General features: G+C 39.6%; 2 protein-coding genes across 5 annotated transcripts in view; one reads left to right on the top strand and one right to left on the bottom strand.

The window, feature by feature from the left end:
- Positions 1-24363, bottom strand: part of LOC124302155 (ecdysone-induced protein 74EF) — a 122354-nt gene that overhangs the window by 76277 nt on the left and 21714 nt on the right. For 3 of the 4 annotated variants that reach the window (XM_046757993.1, XM_046757994.1, XM_046757992.1), the window contains 3 exons: positions 5782-6066; positions 5141-5408; positions 4886-4987 (listed from right to left, as the gene is read on the bottom strand). In XM_046757993.1, coding sequence (XP_046613949.1) covers positions 4886-4987; positions 5141-5408; positions 5782-5925 — 514 coding nt within the window. In that variant the 5' untranslated portion in view covers positions 5926-6066. The remainder of the gene's footprint in view (positions 1-4885; positions 4988-5140; positions 5409-5781; positions 6067-24363) is intronic. The other variant, XM_046757995.1, reaches the window with a different exon arrangement.
- Positions 6722-23749, top strand: LOC124302156 (U7 snRNA-associated Sm-like protein LSm11). Its single transcript, XM_046757997.1, has 5 exons — positions 6722-7058; positions 7213-7285; positions 16432-16583; positions 19477-19615; positions 23321-23749. The coding sequence occupies exons 1-5, from the start codon at positions 6885-6887 to the stop codon at positions 23509-23511; spliced, it is 729 nt and encodes a 242-aa protein (XP_046613953.1). The 5' UTR covers positions 6722-6884; the 3' UTR covers positions 23512-23749.

Raw genomic sequence — 24363 nt, 5'->3', positions numbered from 1 at the left:
GATGTGATATCGATCGATAAAAAAAAAAAAAAAAAAAAAAAAAACCGAAACCTCCTTACATAATCATATCGATCGATATAGAAAAATTTTCATTACACGTACCGTTATTTTTATTTATACTACATAACGAAAAATACGGCTCCTTAATTGGCGCGATAATATCGCGCACGGTTTCTAGAAGCATGAACCAAGGTCGGCTGGACGTTATAGAGCGAAAAACCGCGATCGATCGTCACCCGCATTTCCAAGAGTCTGCCAATATTCTTATAATTTAAAACGACCAGCTGTACCTATATTATTAATTGGCCATTCATACGCCCAAGTGTGTAAAATAAAAATGTTATTAAATGAAAATGTAAGTAAGAAAACACAAACAATAAAGGGCGCGGAACTTGGCAGTCTGGCGAGATTCGTTTCGTACGACGATTGCGGTAAATACGCGTGCGTGTAATGATTATAATATCTGCAGGATAATGAGACAACATTTGAGGGTGGAGCGGAGTGAAAAACGAAGTTGGAGGGAGAAGGGCCTGAATTCCAGAACAAACCGAGCCAGACAAGTTAAAAAAATCTTGAAAAAAAAAAAAAACAAAAGAAAAAGAAAAACACACGTTGTACGTATAACGTGACATTTTTCTTTCTCATCCTTTCGCTCGCAGGTTCGGTATTCCTACGTAAACGTATTATTTTATGAATACACGCATGCACGTATGTGTGTGTCATAATACGTATGGATGGATTTAGGATTCCCCAGAGCTCGTGGTATGATAACAGCGCTTTCGAAAACTGCCTTGCATGGCAGTGACGAGGGGCGACAGGTGTAGGGTTTGGAAGAAGAGGTTTGGTTCTATCCTTTATGCGACGTCGCGAGACCCCCGAGGGTTGACGAAAAGAGACAAGATATAATAATGATAAGTTGAGAGGGAAAAAAAAAACAAAAAAAAAATCAAAGAAGACACAAAACGAGAGAGAGAGAGAAAGAGAGATTGTAAATGAAAATAAACCGGTAAAAGGGGGAAAAAAACATGGTGAGAGGAAAGAAAAAAAGAAAATCAACACCCTACCCGTCTCAACTTTTTCGCCCTTCCAGCTTCAAGCATAACATAATAACCCAGATATAGGTACATACGTATATACATATACATGTGGGTGTGTGTGAATCGTACATGTAAGTATGTATGTATATATGCACATAAGCCGCCCGCTGCAGCTTGCATCGGAACACGTGCAGCAGGCACGACTCTCTGCAGGGAGGTTTTCGAAAATATACACAAACGCGATATTTGGATTGTTTATACGATAGACTTCCAGGGCGGCGGACCCTTTGCCGCTTTTTTTTTCATCCCGCCGTCTCGATTGCCTGAAACTGACTCGACTGCAGTCTGTCTGTACAAAGAGTATAAAAGCTTAGCGGCAGCAGCGGCAGCCTGAAAGATTGTCTCAAATGTTTTCTTTTCTCGTCGTTTCGGAAAACGATACTCAAGGTTCAAGTTTTGGCGAAGATTTTTGACATTTTATAACAACATTTTGGGATTACAACTTTTGTATACGAAGCGATCGTTTCACATACCTACGATGCGGCAGCGTTTTATTAAAAACTCACCTTTGTGTACTTCAACACTATTCGCATATTATACATGCTGCGGCTACCGCCTATACATATATTTTTTGATAACGCAATATTTGTACAACTTCAGACGTTATATTACACACTAGAAAAGAGGTTGGACGATTTCAGAGAAAAAGAGAAGCACTCCGTACGTACGGAGTAAAAGAACGACAAAAAGCAAAGTGCAAATCATTGGAGTAACTATACTCATCGATCTCGTCGTACGTTGACTTATTTTTATTTTTTAATTATTTTTTATTATTATTTTTTTTTTTTTTTTTTTGGAAAAAACTACATGCCCGTATAACCACCGCAAAGACAGATATCAGATATAATTGTAGAAAAAATTTGCACGATGTGATGAGAAATGCGAAGAGAAAAAAAAATAACGAAGAAGAGAGAGAGAGAGTTGGTGCGAGAGAGAAAGAGAGGGAGAGACTTTAACGCGGGTGTCGCAGGGCAGGTTAGAGGTAAATCGGTAAAACCATCAGCCGGGAGTCCCTGACCTGATTGCAGAAAATGTCAACACTTCACTCGCAGCTCGCTGCTGCTGCCGCTACCTTCAGTGTGTAACGCTTTTACGGTAGTCGGATAACCGCCGCAGCCGAGCTAACTATCATATATACGCAATGATCCGTGTCTAGAGTCATTTTTATATCTCTCTCTTTCCCTACCTATGTACCAAGAGGATTAATTTCCTTTTCCTATACATGAAATGAAGAAAAAAAAGAAAAAAAAAAAAAAAAAACTGGCGTTCAAATACCGCAGTCTAGCGGCAACGACAGATTTCCGGTATCGTAAAACTCCTTCCGGTTGATTTCGAATCGATGTTAAACAAAATCCAATGTTCAAATTGTAACGAAGAAAATAGAATACAAAAAAAAAAAATTAAATACAAGGCGACATTGATTCCATATTTTACGTTAGTTGCACGTACAAGTTCATTTTTTTCTTTCATCAGCGAAAAATTTCAACTACCTAACCGCTTGCGTCTCGGATGCGAAGGGGAATGGAAGTTGTGCCATCCCGTCGTAATCGTCGAGACAGCTTTCGAGCGTTCCGAAAACGCGCTATTACACGATTGCGCCGCTACCGCGGTATGTATGTGGCAAGACGAGGAAGACGATTGCTCAACAACTATATAACTATAATATACACCCAAAGAACGCGGCTATATGGCAAGCATGGCGCGTGTAATATATAGTTTCGCGCTTCTTCTCTATGTAAATATGTTTATTTTGCACCTTGGATGCGTACACCCCACACCCCGTTTTATAAAATTTTCAACATACTTTAAACGACTTCTCTCTGAATTCAGCTATTATAATACTACCATAATATAATAAATTCGAGAGTGAACGTAAAAAATAAAATTACAACCTATATCATAATTCCGATAGATAATTACATTCTTTAAATAAGCGATACAACATTTTGGATAGTTTCGCATTTTTTTTCTTTTTTTTCTAAGCGTGTACAAACACCTGTTCTTCCTTTTCCTCTTTCTCGCCGGTTTTTTCCACAACCGGTTTTTTTTCCATCTTGTTTTTGCTTTATTTCTGTCACCGTCTGCAAGAGCGGAGCTATTTTCGTATAACACTTATTAGGGGATTTATGTGAGGGTGCCCGAGGGTTCGCCTCGGCGTAAGCCTGAGGGCAGGTCAAGGGAAAGGGTCGTGCCTTGGCACGGTGTCTGGCTACACGTATGTACACACAAACGATATATGTAATAGCGGTATAGGAAACGAAACGGCAAGTGCATGGTATTCGACCCCAGTGATACGGAGAGACGGAGAAACGGCGAGACAGCGAGACAGCTGGACCCAGCGTGAGAAGGAAGAAGAAAGACCCCCTTCGAAAGAGAAGAGAACGAGTACATAAAGTGTTAACAAAGGTGAAAATGTATACAGAGATTTCCGGGGAAACTCGCCGTCAACCAAATGTTTTTTGGGTACGGGGGGGAGCGGACGGGGGGCAAAAACAAGAGAAAGAGGTAGAGGTTTTACGTATCTAATATCATAGAGAGATAAGCGATAAGCGGGGTTATACGCAGACAATAATAATTATTGGCAAGTCTATGTAATAGGAAGCTCAAATCTTATCGCTTGTATAATTTTTGATGAATAGATTATACAAATGTTACTTCTTCGACGATTGTTGTAGTTGAATTTTTACACACACAACATTGGATATCTCACATGGATATACAATATGCATGTAACATGTGTTATAGCATTGTTAAAAGCATGTACATACATGTGTATGCATACGAATGACGGGAGTAACGAGGAATCGATTGAACAATACAGAGAAAAATCCCGTACAAAGAATCAAACCGAATACGGCCAATCGAAAATCCCCTCGGACGAATGCAGACTGCAAAAAGGGAAGCGGCAGAACTCCAAGTATGTAACGCGAATCGTTTATACCTCTACACGGTGTGCAGGCTATATTATACCGATGCCATAAGCTTATAACACCGAGAGCGCGTTACGACACGGTTGTAAATTACAAGAATTGGGCCACGCATATATTGCCGCCGTGCTGCCGTGTCTTTCATCGCACGTTATAATGTACGCGTTGGTCCGGTTACGTATGTTCCGTAAGTATTGCCCCGCGCCTACGTGTGCGTTTGTGTACGCTTGGTATTAACCATTCGCCTACAGCGACAGCAACAGCGACAGCGGCAATAGAAATGGGTACATAGTAGAAGGAATAACAGCAATAGAATAAAAAAAAAAAAAATGTTAGACTTCACAGCGTCCACCAAGCGCAGCAAGAATTATACATGTGGTGTATATATCTTTCAAGTACACGGAACGCGTCTATACGCAATTATTATTGCTAACGCGGATGTGTGGTCGCAATTCAAGCGCGCATGAGGGGCCTTGGCCGGTTTTCCCTTTCGAAGTTTCGAATCAACCGTATGTAAAACCGCGCTATACCTATGTATGCTTCAATCGAGCCGTACGGTACCGCTACTTTGCACTGCGACTGTCGCGGCAGGCCAACCGTCAACGGCAATCTGCTCAACGACTTCACGATCAGTAGTAAGCCGATTACAGTTTAACGCAGGTATTTTCTTTTACCCACCGACAAATGTGAGTTTAGCAGAAAGTAACTCGATCGGTATGAACACCGTCGATAATACAGAAGGATAACCCACTCGTCGCTGGTATTGACGAGTTCTCGTTACGGGCGAAGGGTAGGCGATACTCTCGACCGAGCGTCGATAACGCAGAGATCAAATGGTAACAATAATGAATTAGTTCCTACCTTTACTCGTCTCGGGTTGTATGTTCTCAGTTTTGATCTCTGCTCTCGCCGCGTGCGCTATGGGGGTCGGTAAGCTCTGCGAAGTGGGTGCTGCCAGTTTTTCTAACAAAATAAAAATTAAAATTAAAATAAATAAATAAAACTAAGAAACAGAAATAAGTAAATATATCTCAATAGTCAAAACTGTACGAACTGAGACAAATAGTAAAAATATTAATAAAGAAATAAACTGTAACGATATAGCTTTGTTCTCACCTGCCAGTAAGGGATTAGCAGCGGCAATGTTGTACCTCTGTCTTCTGTAGGAATTAATAGGTGTGGTTGTGGAAGTTGGTTGACTGGCCTCGGCTAGGTCAGCTTGCAATTCCCTTAAAAACGTGTCCAGGGTGTCGAAGGGCTCTTCGCCAGCTACGCCAGGCATCTCTTCGCCTTCCTCTGATGGCCCTGAAGGCGCTCCCGGAGCTCCAACGAGAACGCTCAACTCCATCGCCGAGAATTCGTCGGTTTGTCCGGCCCCGTTCTCCTATTTCAGGCCCGAGAAAAAAAAATAAAAAATAAGAGAGTGTTATAGACCGTGTTTATCGATCGAGTAAATTGTCGCTTGTTTTCACTATCAATCAAAGCCTTCTCCGTAAAAGTATCTTTTGTTTCATGCGACAATGACGTCAAAAAACGTGAATCCAATTGAGAGGAATACATTTTGTAAAGTCATTGTTGAGTAAAACGAAAGGTTTTCTCGATCGAAGTCGTTCCTCGACAATGAATTTAGGTATTCTCTTAAAATTGAACTCCTTGTTCCCACCACAATCGTCGAGGAAAAGTTATGAAAAAAAAGGGGGGCCAAAGAAGCGAAAGGTAGTGATTCGGGGAATGGCTTAGATTGGACATATATTGACCTGAAGACACTGGGTGAGATCTACCATCTTCCCGTCGTTGTCAGGGCACCAAAGTAACTCGTCGTCTATAAATGGCATCGTATTCTCCTCTTTGGGTATGAGGGATGTAGTTAGCGTAAGAGATTGCGATACGGGGACCGGCATTAGGACCCGTACCTGGCGGTGGGGCCTGACTAGCCACCCCTTCGCCTCCTAACATCCAAAACCACCTTCGATCCGCCCCCAACCTTCTCCGCCCGACACGCCACGCGGTAGATTCACCCTCCTCAGGCGATTCCCGTCTTCCTGAAACAAACAACCGGAGAAAACAAATGAAAGTTGGCCAAAAAGGTAATTCAGAGACTCCGTTCGTCGGCCGGTGAGAAGAAACCCGCTCTTCTTTATCGACCAGAGTGACAAAGAAACAAATAAAACAAAAGATCTCTGTCAAAGTGAAATACTCATTGGTGATAAAAAAATCGAATCAATTAGACAAAAAAATTCAGCGTGTAATTTTACTTATATTATTATAACATTACAAACCGATGGAGGAAAAGTTGCTAAAACGACAAGTTTCTCACCGAGGGGGATACAAATTAAAAGACAGCGGCGCAACGGACGGCGAGTTGGCATTTTCATGAAAGTGAAAACGGCTTACGCTTACGCGGCCGCAACGGTTCGGTGTTGTTAGTTATAGCGACTATAAGCAAGAGTAGAAGCAGCAGCCTGTCTTCGGTGAAAACTTTCTTTCTTGTCGATTCACTTCCTCAGCGGTTCTCGTAACTCGTTCCTACGATCGCCATTGCCGCTGTGCAGCAGAGCAGCAGCAGCAGCAGCAACAGCATTATTATAAGGTAGAAGGTAGAGAAATGCAGCAGCGGTTCGGTTTACGTAATTCACCGAGAAAGAACAGTTAGAAGGAAAGTTTTCTCCGGAGGTTAACATCCTCCGACGCAATTTTCCTTCTCCTTTCGCTCCCGCCGCTTCGTTGATGCGTTTCATAACGTTTCCGTCGCCCTCCCGCAGCGGACTTCGATTTGCTCGGTGGGTAAAGAGCATCGCGCTACCTTTCGCAGCAGCTGCGTCTCCGCGCTGTTCAAGACCTTTAAGCTTCGATATCAAAGATGGAGGGCAGTTCGTCGTCGGACGATTCGCTGGACGCTTTAAGTGACAAATTCGAACCGCTGAAGGCCCTCTACTCCCCGAAATTGCGGCTCCCCGTGCCCGGCGCGAAGGTCTACGATAACCTGGGAAGTTACGAGTCAAACGCGAGGGGTCAACCGCGGCAAAAATCAAGAGTCAGTAACGCATCTTCGTACATTCCTCGTTCGATTGTCACCACTAACTCACCCACGTGCGTCTGCGTCTTGTTTTGTTCTTCCCCACTCCGATGCTTTTCTTTCTTCCATCCCCACCCAACGTCCATGTCGTCGCTAATGATTGCTTGTTCAGGGACCCGGTAGCAAGGAAAATGCGGAACAACTCGCCGGGGCTACACCGAAGCGCAGATTTCTTCCTCATCAAGGTAATTCGATTCATATTTATCACATAGTTTGTACATACACACGGGTTAGGTTAGGTTCATTTTCAGCACGCGATGCTTCAAGGTTCGCTCCGTCGACGCGAGATGGCGGCGGTATCGATTCAGCCGCGTTTTGTTAACGCGGGAAAATAGAAACAGAGGGAAAATAGAAACAGAGAATAGAATTTATCGGGATGTGAACGAAATATCATTTCGAAATCGATGAAAGATCTATATGTGCAGACATCACGTTTCGTACTTACAGTTAACCTAGAAGCTACAACTCACATGCTATTAACAACGTATAAATAGTATAATACCACGTATTTATTCGAACACTGTACGCAATGTTAATTATGCATGTCAGTTACGATAGAGTAATTGTCATAACTTGTTTACGGGGTCCGATTAGTTTACAGGAGTGTGTGTGTGTATGTGTGTATTATCGTTCCGCATCCGTCAAACAAGAAAGGAACGAAATGCAGAAACAAAAAATAAATAAATAGACGTGAGACTTATTCACGTCGTCGCGACAGGTCAATGATTATATAATTTAAGTACGTACATAGAATTTTCAAATTACAATAGATTATACTTATGTCGTTCTGCGTCAAGGTATATAAGAATTCATTTGAAGAGAAAAAGACAAACTTGGTTGCGAGTAACGTGTAACTGATGTTAATTTACACAAGTACGATTGAAATTAGGTCACTTTGTACCGCGTCCACCCCAAATTTTTCTTCCACCCCCTGCTTATCGGTAAAACAACGTCTTGTACAGGGAAAACAAATTAATTTACCTATGCAGTGATTCGTCAAAATTTAAATTAAAAAATTTCCGTATTCCCTGAATTTCCCGCGCATTCACACTGCACTGTATACCTATAACGGACATGAATAGAATAAGCGTTTAAAATGAAAAAATATCCGGGATCATGTATGTACCTGTACGTACGTGTATAATACATGTATACACAATAGGTTATATTTAACGCGTGAAGCGCGTGTCCGCGGGGGTGGGAGAGCCAGTGGGGGTAAAAAAGGGGATCCGCGGCGAATGGACGGGGGTGGGTTCGGTGTAATATAGGTGGCGACGTGTGTGCGGAGTGCAGCACTTGTTGCGCCCGGACGTCGACCCTAGTCTCAACCAGCGGTTCGTCTCTCCTCTCTTCTCCTCTCCTTTCGACTCGGACACAACGGCCGACCGACCCTCATTCCGGGTGCAGGCAAAGTACATCCGCGATATGCGTACTTGCGAAATCGCGGATATTTGCATGAGAAATTGTCGAGAAACCAAAAAAATGATTTAAAAAAAAAAGTTTTCTTTTTTCTCCCCTAAGAACGATCAATTATATGTGTGTGATTACTGTCAACCGGTAGATAGTATCTTTTTATTTTTCATTTCCTTTCCTCTATCCTTTCATTTTCAGAGTGTTTTTCTCACAAACAATCGCGCGATACAGAATAAATACTAAATCCTCGACCAAATATAATAAATTTTAAAATTCAGACGTTTCGGATAATACACGGAAGTGGTGGCGAATTACGAGAGCTGTACGCAGTATCGAAATCAAGACGAATATCGTGCGACGTCCATCATGTTTTATCGATAATTTGAAATTTCACCCCGCATATAATTTTCATTCTGGTCATACATATTTTGTAAACGACCATCGTCCTCCTCGTACTCCTACTCCTCGTTATGAGCAACGCAAATCCAAGCCTCGACACTTTCTACACGGTTTACATTATTCTTTTCGACTGGATTTACACTTTACAACCGCGTGGTGTGCAGGAGGTCAGGTTAGGCTAGGCTAGTCTGCAGTAGGTTACGTGCGTAACATCCGTACCCTGCAAGTTTACATACTTACCGCGGTTGGGTGCACGTAAAAAGTATGTACATATACAGGGATGGGTATATAATGTATAATATGCAAAGTGTGCAACTCCTACACATCAAACACCCGACACTGCAATATAAATATAATACAGTATATATATATATATAATATACTGTAAATATCACTGACTGCACAGAATGAACGACAGAAAATATATATTATTATACACCTGTTTACCCATACTTCAATCAAAGAATCAGGAGAAGTGAAATTCTCTTATTATTCTTCATACGTTGTAATAGCCAAAATTCAAAGATCAAAAATCAATGGACGTAAATTTTTTAACTTGACCGTGAATATTTCTACATGCTTTTTTTCCTTCTTCCGTTTCTACGAAAATTGACCCCTAATGTCGCACTAATTTTGAACAATACTAAAATTTTTTTTTTACCTCCATGCATTACACATACAAACTTCGAAAGTAAGTCGCAGGAAAATTGTATGCATACGACTGAATGGAAACTTCAATTGTCGGGTCTCCGTCCCTATAAAAATTGTAGATATAAAAAGCAAACGAAATGATCGATCTTTTTTTTTTTTTTTTGTTTTTTTCTTTTCTTTATTTATTTTTGCATACAAAACGTATTATACATACGTACATCATATGCAGGCAAACGGGGAGTGGACTATCCTCGCTCGGTCCCGGGCCGCGAGCGCAAAGTCACCGAGGGAGGGGGAGGAGATTATAACGGAACATTTGATAGAGCTCGCGCTATGCATATATACTATATACGTACATACCTACACGCATATACACGTATAAAGCAGTTCACCCCGTCAGACTGCACAATATACAACCTATATTGATGTAATTAGATCGGAATAGACTGTAATGTATTTTATAGGTATATGCAGGTATAATAATCATACATATGCATATGATATAGATTATACACCGCGAAAGAAAGGTTGAAAAAAAAAAAAAAACGATAGCTTTTTTTAGCCGCTCTCTATTGGCTGAAAATTCTTCGGTATATATATACACATATCATGTAAGTTAAGAATCTTGCTATCTCTTTCTTTCCACCCGTGCAGCACAATTCTTTGGTTATTTTTCAATCGTTTTCATCAATTACCACGTATATAAATGAATAATCGCATGACTTACATATTTATCATCTTTTTATCAATCCTCTCTCCAATAATATTATTATGATTGTTACTATGATTATTATTATTATTGTTGTTGTTGGTTTTTTATTTTATTTGAAAAAAAAAAAACAAAAAAAAAACACGAATCTCTCAAAATAAGCGCGCGAATATGTATAAATATATCAATTGTACAATTGAATCAGTTGACGTTGAAAATAAAATTTCTAGTCACGTGAAAGCTTATAACCTGACTTTAGTAAATAACGTTGAGAAAATAATTTATAGAGAATACCTTTTAAAGATCATATCGCTTTCTGTTCATCAATGGATAAAAACAGGGGTTGGGGATTGTTATCGGATAAAATTTGTCAGAGCTTTATCGGTCGTGGATCCGTGGATTTAGAGAAGGACACCCGTTACATGAAACGATCCAATTCCCGCGCGCGTGGTGCAGGCAAAGGCATGGCAAAGCCGGCTCCTCCTCGACCTATCTCAACGCCAGCAGACGTCGTGTATGTGTGTGTTTTCCCGTGGATCTCCGCGTACAAAATAAACGTAAAATCGCACGTCCATACTTCCTCCTTCCGCCAATTTCGACCTGGATATTAGTTGTTTGAAAAAAAGAACAAAAAAAAAAAAATAAAACATCTCCCCATCCGAGCGAGAAACAAAAAAAAATACTGCTCGATCTTTTCTCTCTCTCTCTCACTCTTTCTCCATCTCTTCTCAGATTGCTATTCGGTATCCCTTGGTCTCGCGTGTGCGGAAAAAAAGAAATATTTGTAGAAGAAAAGAATAAAAAAAAAAAAAAGAAAAAAAAAATGAGGAGGGAAAAAGGGCCGGGCAGCGCAGAATCTCTCGCTTCTTCCCGGGCGAAACTAACAGTACAATTCCGCGCTGGCCGCGTTCGCCCGATCTCTTGCGGAAATTTGCGGAGCCGCATCGTATGCAATATAATACGTATAATACCAACGTATTCGTATGAGTTTTGCGCGCGTCTGTATATCCATACGTACACACATACCGTGTTCCTCCTCCCCGGTGCATACGCTACACGTATAATAGTATAGGTATGCAAGCGTGTGTTTGCAAGCAGAAACAGCAGCAGCAGCAGGAGGCAGAGAGGCCCGACCGACTCTCGGGAGCGGTGGCCGGTCGGCCGTTGAACTCAGGGCGACTCAACCTGGGGATCGTCCTCATGATCGTCTAACGTCTCCCGCTGCTGCTGCTGCTGCTGGTGGTGGTGGTGGTGGTGGTGGTGGTGGTGGTGTTGTTGCGTGTGCAGTCTTGCGGAAAAAGCCCTACATCGCTGAATTATACATAGATATATGAAGTAAAACATTTGCATGCGGTCTGCCCCAACTTTAGTAACGATATTTAAACCCGAGTACAATGAGAAAAAAAAAAAAAAAAGAAAAAAAAACAGGCACACACGTATATTAACGTTATTTAATTTGCCTTGAAACTCGAAACGCTCCATCATCGTCGTTCAAACAAAAATCGCAACGTTTCTGCAATTTTTTGCGATGCGATTCGTTTGATTCTTCTTCTCCTTCTCCGTTTTTTTGTTTTTTTTTTTTTTTTGTTTGGTTTCTCTTTTCCAAACAAATCGATCGGATTTTCATAGACATGTCGATTATAGGTATTATCGGTCCAGATGAACAAAAAAAAAAAAATAAAATAAAATAAAAATAAAAATGTAGACACTTTAAACCGAATAAATTCGATGCGTAATAATGGTACAAAACGGTAAATCCGAACTTTGACCCGTCAGGTAGGTATATATTATACTCGGGAAAAAAATATATGTATATAATCCCTCACTCATTGTCTCGATGCACAAGACGGCGAAGCATGATCAAAAATAGAATAATAACAAAAGCTGTGCTGCACTAAATTTATATTACGATGTCGGGATCCAGTATTTCGCTGTTATAAATTACACATATACGTTATATATATGTGTGTATGGATGTATCTACTATCATCTCGCGTATTATATGTATTTAAACGTTTGACGATAATTATTTGCGTACAGATGCAGGCATATAATATGCATGATGTAAAAAAAAAAAAAAAAAAAAAAAACAGAAAAAAAAGAAAGTCGGTATTTGCACTTTTTTTTACTTCTTGTTAGATATATTAATTATAAGCATTGTCTCCGTATCCTGCACACTTGTTAATTTATTTTTTATTCTGTTTCTCTTTCTCTCTCTCTCTCTCTCTCTCACACTCTTCATTCCCTCTGCTATAGAAAAAATATCACATGCATGCGGGGATCGAGACTCAGCTGATATAATTGTCACATTAAATGTTTACGTATGGAGAAAAAGCTAGAAAGAAAAAGGAGAGGCCGTGCGAACGTTTAAAAACACATTATTGTATGCATATGAATGTGCCAAATGTGTAAAAAAGTCCATATACATTGCACACGCATAAATGCCGTGCAAATTTATACCGAGATAAATTATACAGTTACGCACCTCGGGGAAGATTTGGGCGATGAGTTTATACTCGACTGTCTTATTATATTATCGTTATCATTGTCATTATTATTATTTATAATAATAACAACAATAATAATCATTGTTATTACTATTATACACCGTCTCCAGCGTAGCGCCTCGAATTTTTCCTACAGACGTATAAATTTATACGCTAGTGTCAACGGTATTTAGTCGCGTGTTTATCAATTTTTATACACAGGGCATTCCATGACATCTCGATCAAGATTCTACGTCAATGTCTCAGATTGGTTTTATCATTTTTTGTATAAAAGTAAGTACACAACGGGATACGCAATCTGAATTTTTTTTCCGAATTTTTCGACTCAGCGTATCTGACGTATGAATTAAAAACTTCCGACAAAAACCCCCACTTTCTAAACTCTGAAATAATTCGGAAAATTTTTATCAAATATAACAAAATTTCTGACACCTGATAGAAGATGGAGATTTCATAACTTCGGAGGATAAATAAGAAGAGCACAAAAAAAAAAAAAAATATCATCTAAATTATGTTATTATTGTTATTAAGAATGACCATTTTTTTGTATTCATTTTTATGCCAAAAATGCAATCGAATAACAATAATTTTTCATTCTTCTTATTTATCTTTGGAAGTTATGAAATCTCCATCTTCTAACAGGTGTCGAAAATATTGTTATATTTTGTAAAATTTTTTTTGAATTTTTTTCGGATATTTTGCAAGTGGGAGTTTTTGTTTCAAGTTTTTAATTCATACATCAGATACGCTGGGTCGAGAAATTCGGAAAAAAAAAAATCAGATTGCGTTTTCGGTCGTGTACCTGCTTTCGTGCAAAAAATTATAAAGTCAATCTAAGACATTGACGTAAAATCTTGATCGAAATCTCAAGGAATGCCCCGTGTTTACGTGCATATAGAATTATAATATTTGAATCTAGGAGTATTCGTAAATTGCGTTATTTTTTTTTTTTTTTCTTAAAAATCTGACAATGGAAGAATCATGAAAAAAACAAAGAAAAAAATTAATAATTTGATAATAAATATTATGCATTAAAAATGAAGTGTGAAAGGAACGAGCGATCTCGAGGTAACGTATCAAAGAAATAGGTCCGTGTAATACATGCCTATACGTGTAAAAATATACGTACCTTGGACGGAAAAGAGGCACAACGAAAAAAAAAAAAAAAAAAAAGAAAAAAAATTGTAAGGGAAAGGAAAATAGCGAAAAAACGAAAGGCAGCCGACGATAGTGAAAGTAATCCCCCCTCCCAATGTTTGTAACGTACGTTTGTTCGTAAGTACGTACAAAGTAACACGGGACTGCAGAAAATAGGAAAAGAGAGGAGGCAGGCTAGTAAATTCGCTAAGAGGGGGAAAATCGCCAAATGAAAGTTATCGGAGAAAGCCCTCCGTTACAGTATAGCCTATATGCACTTTGTGTAGGTACATACGTGTGTGAATTATACCGACACAGCTATACGTACGTTGCACAGCCGCCTGTAGCTGTGCTGCAATTGTAATTGAACGTTGAAAAGGAGCAAATCATTCTTATTAAACATATTCATTCAGGGTGGCCATTCAATTCCGCTCACGGAATTCCCTGACATTTCCCGGTTTTCCCTGACTAAAATCATTACGTTTCCCTAACATTTTCATGCACAATTTGTGCAGAAATCACTAATAACTATAGTAACCTAGGTGAAGTATGGCCAAATATATTAAAGTTATAAAAGTTTTTAAAAGTTGTTGATTCCGTTCATTGTGATTTTTGAAAGTTGACAAAAAATTAAAATTTCCATTTCCGTGGTCTTGTTAAGTATATACTTAAGAAGGGGCTCCAAGAAGCGAAATATTTTTAGAGCTATTATTTGAACATTTATGCTGCTTGCAATGAAAATCGAGGTTCGAAGAATTATGACTAATTAACGAATGTGCATCTCTTTGAAAAATAAACTTAAAAATTTTTTTCCAACGGGACATTTTTCTTTCAAGCGTTAAGAATACACCACAATTTATCCAAATATTTAAATTGATATTTAATACAGCAAAACAATTATTTTATGCGGTGTACCGTCTAGACGCGGCGCGTCTATGCCGTAACAGTTGCGCAGAGCCCGATGTTCAGCGTTAAATTAAAATTACTAATACTGAAGATAGAATTCCGGGTGCTCGTACTTTTTTATTGGAAATTTCCTCCTCTTTAAGAATCTTTTTAAAATTTTCGCTAGCGCTTTTACTTTTTGAGTTATTGCCAAAAATCTGAGGCTTCGTTTTTTCTAGACTATTAGGCGTCGGTGAACGTGCGTCTCCACACGCAGTGACGGCCATAGATAAATCAGACCGATGTCTGCTCGTACTACTGAATTCATGTGACAATCAACAACTAAGCTTATAATCGTCAATAAGAAGAGAAGAAAAATTGTGACGATGCGGTGATAGCATCTCAATTTTATGGACAAAGCTTTTGAAATCCGTGAGTTCTATAAAAAGTCCCTGACCAACCAAAAAATTCCCTGACATTTCCCTGACATACAAAATTCCCTGACATTTCCCGGTTTTCCCGGTTTTCCAGACAGGTGGCCACCCTGTCATTGTTTTTACATAATATTTATGTGGAAAATTGATTATGTATAATGTATATTATATATGCAAGTAAAACGGTAACAATAATACAATAAACACGTTTGCGAAAATATATGAAACTTGTTTATTGTAACTGCTTGTCGCGGGAATTATTGTGCATAAAGATATATTGAAGATACAATGTTAAGAAAAACGAAAAAATTGATTATCGTTACGCAAGACAAAACGAAGAAAGAAGAGTAAATTTATAAAATAAAAATCAGATGAAACTGTCACTATGAGCGGAAAACAAAACCCGACAGTTCGCGCAAATTGATGTCGTTGATGGATATGTGTATGTCAGAGTGTCCCAAAAAAGAAAAATCGATTTTTCATTTTTCTACCCCTCAAAACTTGAGGTTTTATAAAAAAAAACACCCTCGCAAAGAGGGAGCTCTGCATCTTAAGCGGAAACCGCCGGTCATTGGACGTTGCTAATTATAACAGCCAATCAAAGTCTGCCACGAACTTTTTGGAAGGAAGAATTTGAGACCATTCTGTTTCAAATCACGAGAAAAAAAATGTCATTAAATAAAAAGAAGTATATTCCCGATGTCTGATTTTGTATAAATTTTTTTGTATAAATTAGAAATTAAAATGACAAAAAACAATTATTTGATGAAATTTTCCTTCTTATAATTTGAAATACAATCGCCGTCCTCCCTAATTTTTCCTTTCAAAAAATTCGTCTTTTATATGTCGTTATAATTAGAAACGTTCAATGAGCGGCGGCTTCCACTTGAGCTACAGAGCTCTCTCTTCGCGAGAATGTTTTTTTCTAACAATAAACCTCAACTTTTGAGGGGTAGAAGCATGAAAAATCGATGTTTTTTTTTGGTTCACCCCAGTGTATATGTATATATATATATATATATATATATATATATATATAATTATATTACATCATATGATTTTGATAATTGTACTTTCAATACGTGTGCATACATATATTCAATGATATTCTTACCTATTTATCTTTCCCCTATCTATCTAGCTATCTATCTCAGTAACATCTTTCTCCATATTTCCCTGTATTACATCCTTTATAGAGCCGGTGCCGGGTAGCAAATGTCGAAATAAAGACCGCGGGGGCGCTGCCGCCGAGAATCTCGAAGGAAGGAATGTCCTGACCAGGATGAAGGGCTCTCTAGGCCCGTTAGAAATGCTTCTGCGATGCATGGAGCAGAGAACCCGAGTCAAGGTGCGTACTGTTATAATATTATATGTAAGTACCGTAGATTTGGTTGCGGGCATCGCGTTGAACAATTTTACAATACTATGTAACGGTGAATGAGAAAAATTCCACGTTCAACGCGACAAGAAAGCGCTACTAAACGCAGAAATTTTGTAAACGTTCAACTCGCATATATAAGTTAATTTTAATTGTAAAAAAAAAAAGAAAAGAAAAGAAATACATACCCGCGATACAGATATAAATGTTTCGATATACTATAAATTTTCAATTATTATCCAAAATAACTACGTCAGGTACACCACATTACTGAACTACTTATATTTTTTCACAGATTGTGTACGATTTTAATGGAAAAAAAAAAGTTCGTTTCATTCACAACTAAATTGCATGTATTATCTTATAAATAATGACGGATAATCGCCTCTAAGGTGGTTTTTTTTTTTTTTTTTTTTTTTAAACTCATCAATCAGCTGACGACGAGAAATCCGAAACGTTATACAATCGTTATAGTTAGACGACAAAACTTGCTTCTATGGGCGAAAAAAAAGTAAAAATCGTAATAACAAGTATACGTGTCCAAAATTCCAACAAGCGTTAAAATTGCGAATCGGGATTTTATTTAGAGTCACAACGGGCGGAAAGGAGGGCTGTTATTTTTTTTTTCATCGAGAACACAAAAAAAAACCACACATATATATATATATACAGAGCGAATTTCTAGCGACTGCACGTTCCGACGTCTCCTGAAATTTAATGCACACGCGCCACAATCAGAGATCGGCCGTTTACAAGAGCAACGACCAATCTAAGAAATTTCGACAGTGGTCAATTGAGCAAAACTGCTAGTGACAGCTGTAAAAATTTATGAGGTTACGTAAATCGCGGCGAACTGTAGTCTAAAAATTTAAGCCGGTTGGTCACCCTGGCAAAAATTCGTTGTCGGATTGTAGCACGTCTGCATTAAATTTCAGCAGATGACGGACAATGCAGTCGTTAAGAATTCACCGTGTATACCTAGATTACAGAGCCATACAATCGTTCATTCTTTCGGTTCTGACATTAAAATTCATTGGTAAAATCGAATACTTGGTACGTAAAATGTATATCGTAAATTTTTATGAATTTTCTTTTACAACTATCGAATAAGCGTATACCTGCCGTGAATAACATCTCGACGATTATATGGTTATAAACACGCATTATGCATAGTTTACACAACACGTATAATGTATACTAAAATTACATGCGTGCCGTTGTTGTAACAACAACAACAACAACAACGCCACAATAATCTAGCGAATTCTCTCCTCAAGCCTAAACCACCCTGTACTAGCGGAAAACCTTCCGTTAACTTGCCGCCGCCCCCCCCCCCCCCCCCCCCCCCCCTTAAAAACTCAACACCGAACAGCCCACGCGACGTCGCGTCGTCGACGCCGTTTCGCGGCAACACGACGCAGTGACACAGTTTCGCGTATAAGCGCGTGCAGCCCTTCGAGAGCCGCGCGGTGTGCGTACACACGTACGATATCAAACCTAAGTAGGATTGAAGAGGAGGGGTTGAAGGGGGGGAGTGAAAAGGGTCAACATACGGCGTCATGGTAACGCCCAACCCCCACCCCCTCCACCCCCGCCCCGATTCGCAACCCGTCGAGCGCAAGGTCATATACTCCTCCTTCCCACCTTCCGAACACCACGTGCTGCACGATGTCCCACCCCTACCCGCCCGCCTTCCGAAAACAGAAAAAAACAAAAAAAAAAAAGAAAAGAAAAGGAAAGGGCGAAAAAGAACTCTCTTTCTCTCGCTCTTTGCAGGCTTGGGCCGAACGCCGCAAGGCAGCGCTTCTCAATAACAACCACCCCTTCCGTAAATTCCCCGCCCTTCCCGCCCCTTGCCTGTAGCCGTTCCACTCAAAGGAGGGACGCGAGATGAGGAAGAAGAAGCAGCACCAGCAGCAGCAACAGCAGTAGCGGGCGGCGATGAGGGTGGAAAGCACATCCCTACCCCTCCTCGGCTCTACTTTCTTTCCCAACCTATGTAATAGAGACTCGTGGCGCACGCGCGTAAATCGATTCGAAATATACATCAATGTATATATACATGAACAATTAATTGATCTGCAGTCGCGCTCTCGCGGGCTCTTCATTAGCAATACTTTTCACGCGTGATATCGCGGATAATAATGAATACACTGGCGTAAAATTTTGTTGTGATAACAATTACACAACATACATGCGGTCGTGAGTAGACCCTTACCCATAGGCGAGACGTTATGGTTGACCGCCACTTGTTAACCTGTCGATTCTAGGGAATTTTTTTCTCGTCAACGGAGGTTTGCTTCAGGTTGCAAGAACGGATGTCAGCCAATAAAAATTGAGCAAGTTGAATCGCGCGCGCTGCGAGCAGGTCCTTTAAAGATATTTAGAGTGCGTTCCGAAACTAGCTAGCAGCACTAAAAACTCCCTAGGAAGGAAACAGAACCAGCGACGAATTCAGCTGCGCAAAAGAGATAAATAATCGTTTACAGTACTGAGAATTAATTTCGGAAGGCACCTTAAAGATCTCGAAAGGTACTTACCTGCTCGTAAAGCGCACGATTCAACTTGCTTGAATTTAATTGGCCGACGTCCGTTCTCGCAGCCCGAAGCAAACCTCCGCTGACGAGAACAAAGTCCCTAGAATCGATCGGTTGACAAGTGACGGTCAACGATAAAATCACCCCTATTAAGAACGTCTCGTTCACCCTACGCAACGGTCACATTTTTACAAAGTTGGCTACTACCATCAACTAAACGAGTTCCGATTTTCCTCGAGCAGGTCCTTTCAAAAGAACCCCTCGGTATAAGTATATATTCTCTCTACATATTCTCTACCGTATTGAAAATAATTATTATTTTACAGGTGTACACGAGGGGCGCGTGCAGTATTCGCGGTTACGTCTTAGCATACGTCGCAGCCTTTGACAAGCACTGGAATCTCGCACTCGAGGATTGTCTCGAAGTGTGGACGCGCAAGGTTAAAAGAAAAGCTCCGGCACTCGGTAAAGTAACATTTCTACACGACAGTCAGAAAATTGTTCTTCGTCGCAATTCGTTCGCCTGTGCAATACTTGTATTCGCAATTCTTCGTTTTCCATTCCTATTCATTCGAAATTATTCTCAGATTTCTCTACTCGTTCTTCTAGAATGTGCATCGCGGCGAGTGTACATTCTTTAAATCATCCGAGTTTGTATCACACATACATATATATCTATGTAAAAAATTTTTACCTTTCGTCTGTTATGATCAATTGAATTGTGCGGGTATAAGTATATATTTAATCGCGGTGTATCATGCGATATCACAGAGATATAAGACGTACATGCGCATGAGTAAACACACGATATGTATAATACAGTGTTCACGTTGCGACTACACACATACACACACGCAGGTGCACATATTATTATATACGAGCAAGTTTCTCTTATCTGATGATACCTTCCTCTTGCAGCTTGCATCGTTCTGCGATACACGGAACGTACACACGCACACGATATTATTTATACGTTCAATACACGCAATCATTAACGCGTATATGTCTATGTAAGCTCCTACATTAATCTCCATGACCTCGGCCAATATCCGCGATGCAATATACTTATCTCGCGCCTGCGTGTGTGTGTGTGTGTGTATATATATATATCTCCGAAATAATAGTGATAGCGCTGATCGTAAGTAGCGAGGCAAGTTTCTGTTTCCTCATTCATTTATTTTCAAAATTTTAGACGCCTTGTAAAATTTATAATTATTTTATACCGATACGCATTACATTTCCTCATCCCCACGATCCAAACAACGCATCATATGTACGTATATTACATGTTTTAAATTTTTCGTTTCTTTTTGCTTGTTTTTGTTTCTTTTTTTTTCTCGCCCGTCTCCTCTTCGCTATAACGTAACAATTATTGTCCTTAAGCGGGAACATTTGAACTGGACGAAACGTTTCGATATACGTATACGCAAATATATGTGCGTAGCGGTAATACGTATGCCATCAGCGTTACACAACAATTATGTATTCATATCGTAACAAGAAGAATGAAAGAATAACGAGCAAGGTAGAAAGAAAATAAAAAAAAAAAAAAAAAAAAAAACGAAGAGAAAAGAGAGACGAGGGATAAATAAAAATCGGAATAACAACGACGAGTGTAATGAAACTCGTGCGATACGAGCGCATACACGCATGTTTAACAAAATATAGGTCGCAGATTTAGGTAGACGTATATAGGGCATAAGCATATATGCGTATAGACTTATTGTTAATATCTACACTCGTAACGCATCTCGTTACATTACGCGCGAACGCACGCGACACAAGGTAATATTGAAACTCATGTGTGACACGTGTGAAATTGTTGGTCCGGGTTCGGGTCCAGGTTTTAGGTTATACAGGGTTTTAGGTTAAAGCCAGAGGTCGGCCTTGGCAACGTTCCGGGGGCGGTGGTAGGTGGTCGAAGAAGAAGGGGAGGGAAAGGGAGGCGTCGTTCGTTCGATATGCCCGCCCGACCGTCGGTCCTCGTGCCCTATATCGCGAGATGATCTCTTCCTCGATGTTCCGCGATACGTTTTTCTATATGCATATCGATCCATTCATTTATTGTCTTTGTTGTTGTTGTTGTTATTATTATTCTTACTACTCTTTTCCCCACAAAATTTTCAACAACAACAACAACAACAACATTATCTCAAACTATAATTTATTATACACAGAGATTCTCAGGATAAATGCATACGTGCGTATATATGTATATTAAATACACGTACCCGCGAGTAATATAAGAATAACAATAAATAACAACTACAACAATAATTGTTTCTTACGTTTCCGCATGCGATCGCGGTACGCAATTAGAAGAATCGACTGAAACGGACGAGGGAAAGAAAATGAAAAAAAATAAATAAATAAATAAAAAAACCAATCATATCGAAAAACCAGGAATAGAGGTATAAAAAAAAAGTTGCAACAAAAATGGCAGGGTTGGGCAGGGCGAACGAGGCGTGGAGCAAAGCACCGCGGGTGGCTGCAGGGCGTTGTACCCGCGGCGTCGATGCGAGTTCAGGGTTAGTTGGCCTAGTGGCGTACTTTGGCGAGCGAGTGAGCTAGCGGGTGGGAGGGGGGTGGGGGGGGGAGGCTGTTTTTGGGAGAGAGGGGATGAGGGCGAGGCAGGGGCGAGAAATAGACGGCCTTGAAGGGTGCCTACCGGAGAGGATCGATGTCGTGGGCGCAACGAGGAAAACGGGAGGGAGTGGGGGCGGTGCACGTGTTCCATATACAACACTGCGAAACGCCCTGCTGCGCACCTTCGAAGGGACGGAGAAGCCCTGCCAGGAGCTGTACTCTATCTGCGCATACGTACGCATATCGCTACATACATATATATGTATATATATGTATGTCGGAGCACGACAGATCTTTGTTCATTTATTTCGTTAAATTGATTTTAAAAAATAAACAGTTTAAAATGTATTCAGTCTTTTGTCAGAAATGAATGAAAAGGATATTTCATCGAATCAATTTGAATTTCAACTCTCGATGAGTCCACCGTGTCGAGCGTCAAGCGTTAATTTGCAAGCTGTGAATATAGCTTAATGACGGGATCTTAGCAACAAGCAAATTGTTTGTTTATAACAACGCTTGGACGAAATCGACAGTCAGGGGCAAGCGAGAGAGCTGACCGGACGTGTTCGGGATCGTCACGCTTTTAAACATGAGTAAACCCCGTTAGGATCATCATTTTTCTTCCTCTTCGCCTTTCCTAGACTTTTCTCAGACATATATATATATAATGTATACGCAAGATTCACGATTATCATATTATTACACGATAGGTGTGAGAAATATTGTTACAAATTTATATTCCCGCGTGGCTCGTTCGACGAGTAATCAAAATTATCATTTTTTTTTTTCGTCTGTCTGTGACGTATTATATCAAACGAACTGAATACGCATGTTTTTACAAGAAATTCATACGTTGAGTTTATTTTTCAATTGTTGTTGATTATTCGAAATTTTTTTAAATCGAGTATGGAATTATTATTTTTTGTATTTTATGTCGTGTATACTAGAGGTTGTGATGTGGATAACGGTGTGTGTGTGTGTATACATACATATGTTATATATATATATATATATATACGCGCATATTTAATATAAAACCTACAACAAGAAGTTGAACGGTTTATAGAAAGTCGGTTGAGGTCGGTTCAAGTCAAGTGTCAAATAATTTCAAGTGTTTTTATTACACAAGTCAAACTCTCAAAAGTTTTTCAGCCTCGACGGCGATTACACGCCCTCCCCTTCATTCTAATTATATGAAAAATGACGAGTCCGGGTGCGTACGTGTGCGTGTGTTTATAAATAACAACGAAATAACGATAACGACGATAATCACTGCACTGCATCGATCCCCCGATTTTGTTATTTTCTATCATTATACATTATATACACGATATGCGCATATTTCATGTGCAACAAGTGCAGCAATTATATTACGAGTATGAAATCATCGATTCGCATGCGTTCGCGCGTTGCAGCTTGGGTAGTATTTTCTCATTTCATTTTGGATATCAATATGAAGGAAAGAAACAAAAAGTGTAATAATTAAACAAGTATGAAAAAATTGTCGCGATATTCGTGTGTACATGCATTTTTCACTACGTGAATATAATAACTAGATCGTAATTTAGTTCGTATAAATTGCAGGTGCTCCTGCCGATTCGTATCAACGTCGCGAATTTGAGGCGAGGAAAATCGAAGACGAATCATACCGGAATACAATTATAAGTAAAACAGTGGTCAAGGAATCCAACGGTAAAACCGAGACCCTAGAACGACACGTTCCGCAGCTAATGATCAGGGGTGAACAAATCGCTATGATCGTAAAGATCGATTGAATATACAATATATATACAGTATATGTATCCTGCATTGCATTGCGTGTAACAGTTCAATAAAAATAACAATAATCGATTTGAATTGGTGGACGCGCCGAAACTCGAAGAGACAAAAAATGACCGGAAATCGTGTTGTTGTAAAAACTTCGTCAACAAAATCGTAAGAAAAATAAATTTGCAAAAAAAAAAAAAAAAAAAAAAATTGTGAAAGTACATTATTTTCACCCCTTATCAAACTGTAACAGGCGTGTGAAAAAAATTTCTTTTTCTTGTTATATAAGTGAAAAATAATAATGCGGTAGAAAATTTAACACGTATTATATGTAATATGATTTTGAAAAAATAAAATAAAGAATTATTCACCTCCAATAAATATATGGGTATACGTGAAATTGGTTCGGAACGATTTCGAGTCTATGATTAAAAATTGGTGTGCATTGGTGCCGGATTACTCTATCCACACTTATTTATAAATACACAACAACTCGACGTTGGTCGGTCGGTCGGTGAAAGCCCCGAGAGTATATAAGCGATCAGAGAATTGCGGGATCCGCTCGCTGCTCACTTTCCCTCTCTGGAGAAAGTTGCGCGGAACTGCAGAGATGCGTGTACACACACACACACACACAAAAGATACGATACGATGGTAAATAGTTACTCCTGCACCTCACACACGCACACAAACACGACGTACAATCCGAGAACCTGCTGCCGATGTGACCACTGACACAAGGCACTCGAATCAAGGCGAGTTCAGCAAACTAATTACTAATTAGAGCCTCGATCCATCTCTCCGATATGCACAAAACGTTTCCTATACTCGAAACTGGACGCAAAGGTCAACGCCCTTCT

This window comes from Neodiprion virginianus, chromosome 4, assembly GCF_021901495.1.
Source record: "Neodiprion virginianus isolate iyNeoVirg1 chromosome 4, iyNeoVirg1.1, whole genome shotgun sequence".
NCBI classification, from domain to species: Eukaryota; Metazoa; Arthropoda; class Insecta; order Hymenoptera; family Diprionidae; genus Neodiprion; species Neodiprion virginianus.
Note: the sequence above shows the minus strand (reverse complement) of the source record. Positions and strands in the feature narration are given on the sequence as shown.

Excerpts from the sequence above, each read along its gene's own strand:
- LOC124302156 (XM_046757997.1), top strand. The coding sequence starts at position 6,885 with ATGGAGGGCAGTTCGTCGTCGGACGATTCGCTGGACGCTTTAAGTGAC. Across the intron at positions 7,059-7,212 it reads AACCGCGGCAAAAATCAAGA|GGACCCGGTAGCAAGGAAAA; the intron begins GTCAGTAACGCA and ends TTGCTTGTTCAG. Across the intron at positions 16,584-19,476 it reads AGCAGAGAACCCGAGTCAAG|GTGTACACGAGGGGCGCGTG; the intron begins GTGCGTACTGTT and ends ATTATTTTACAG.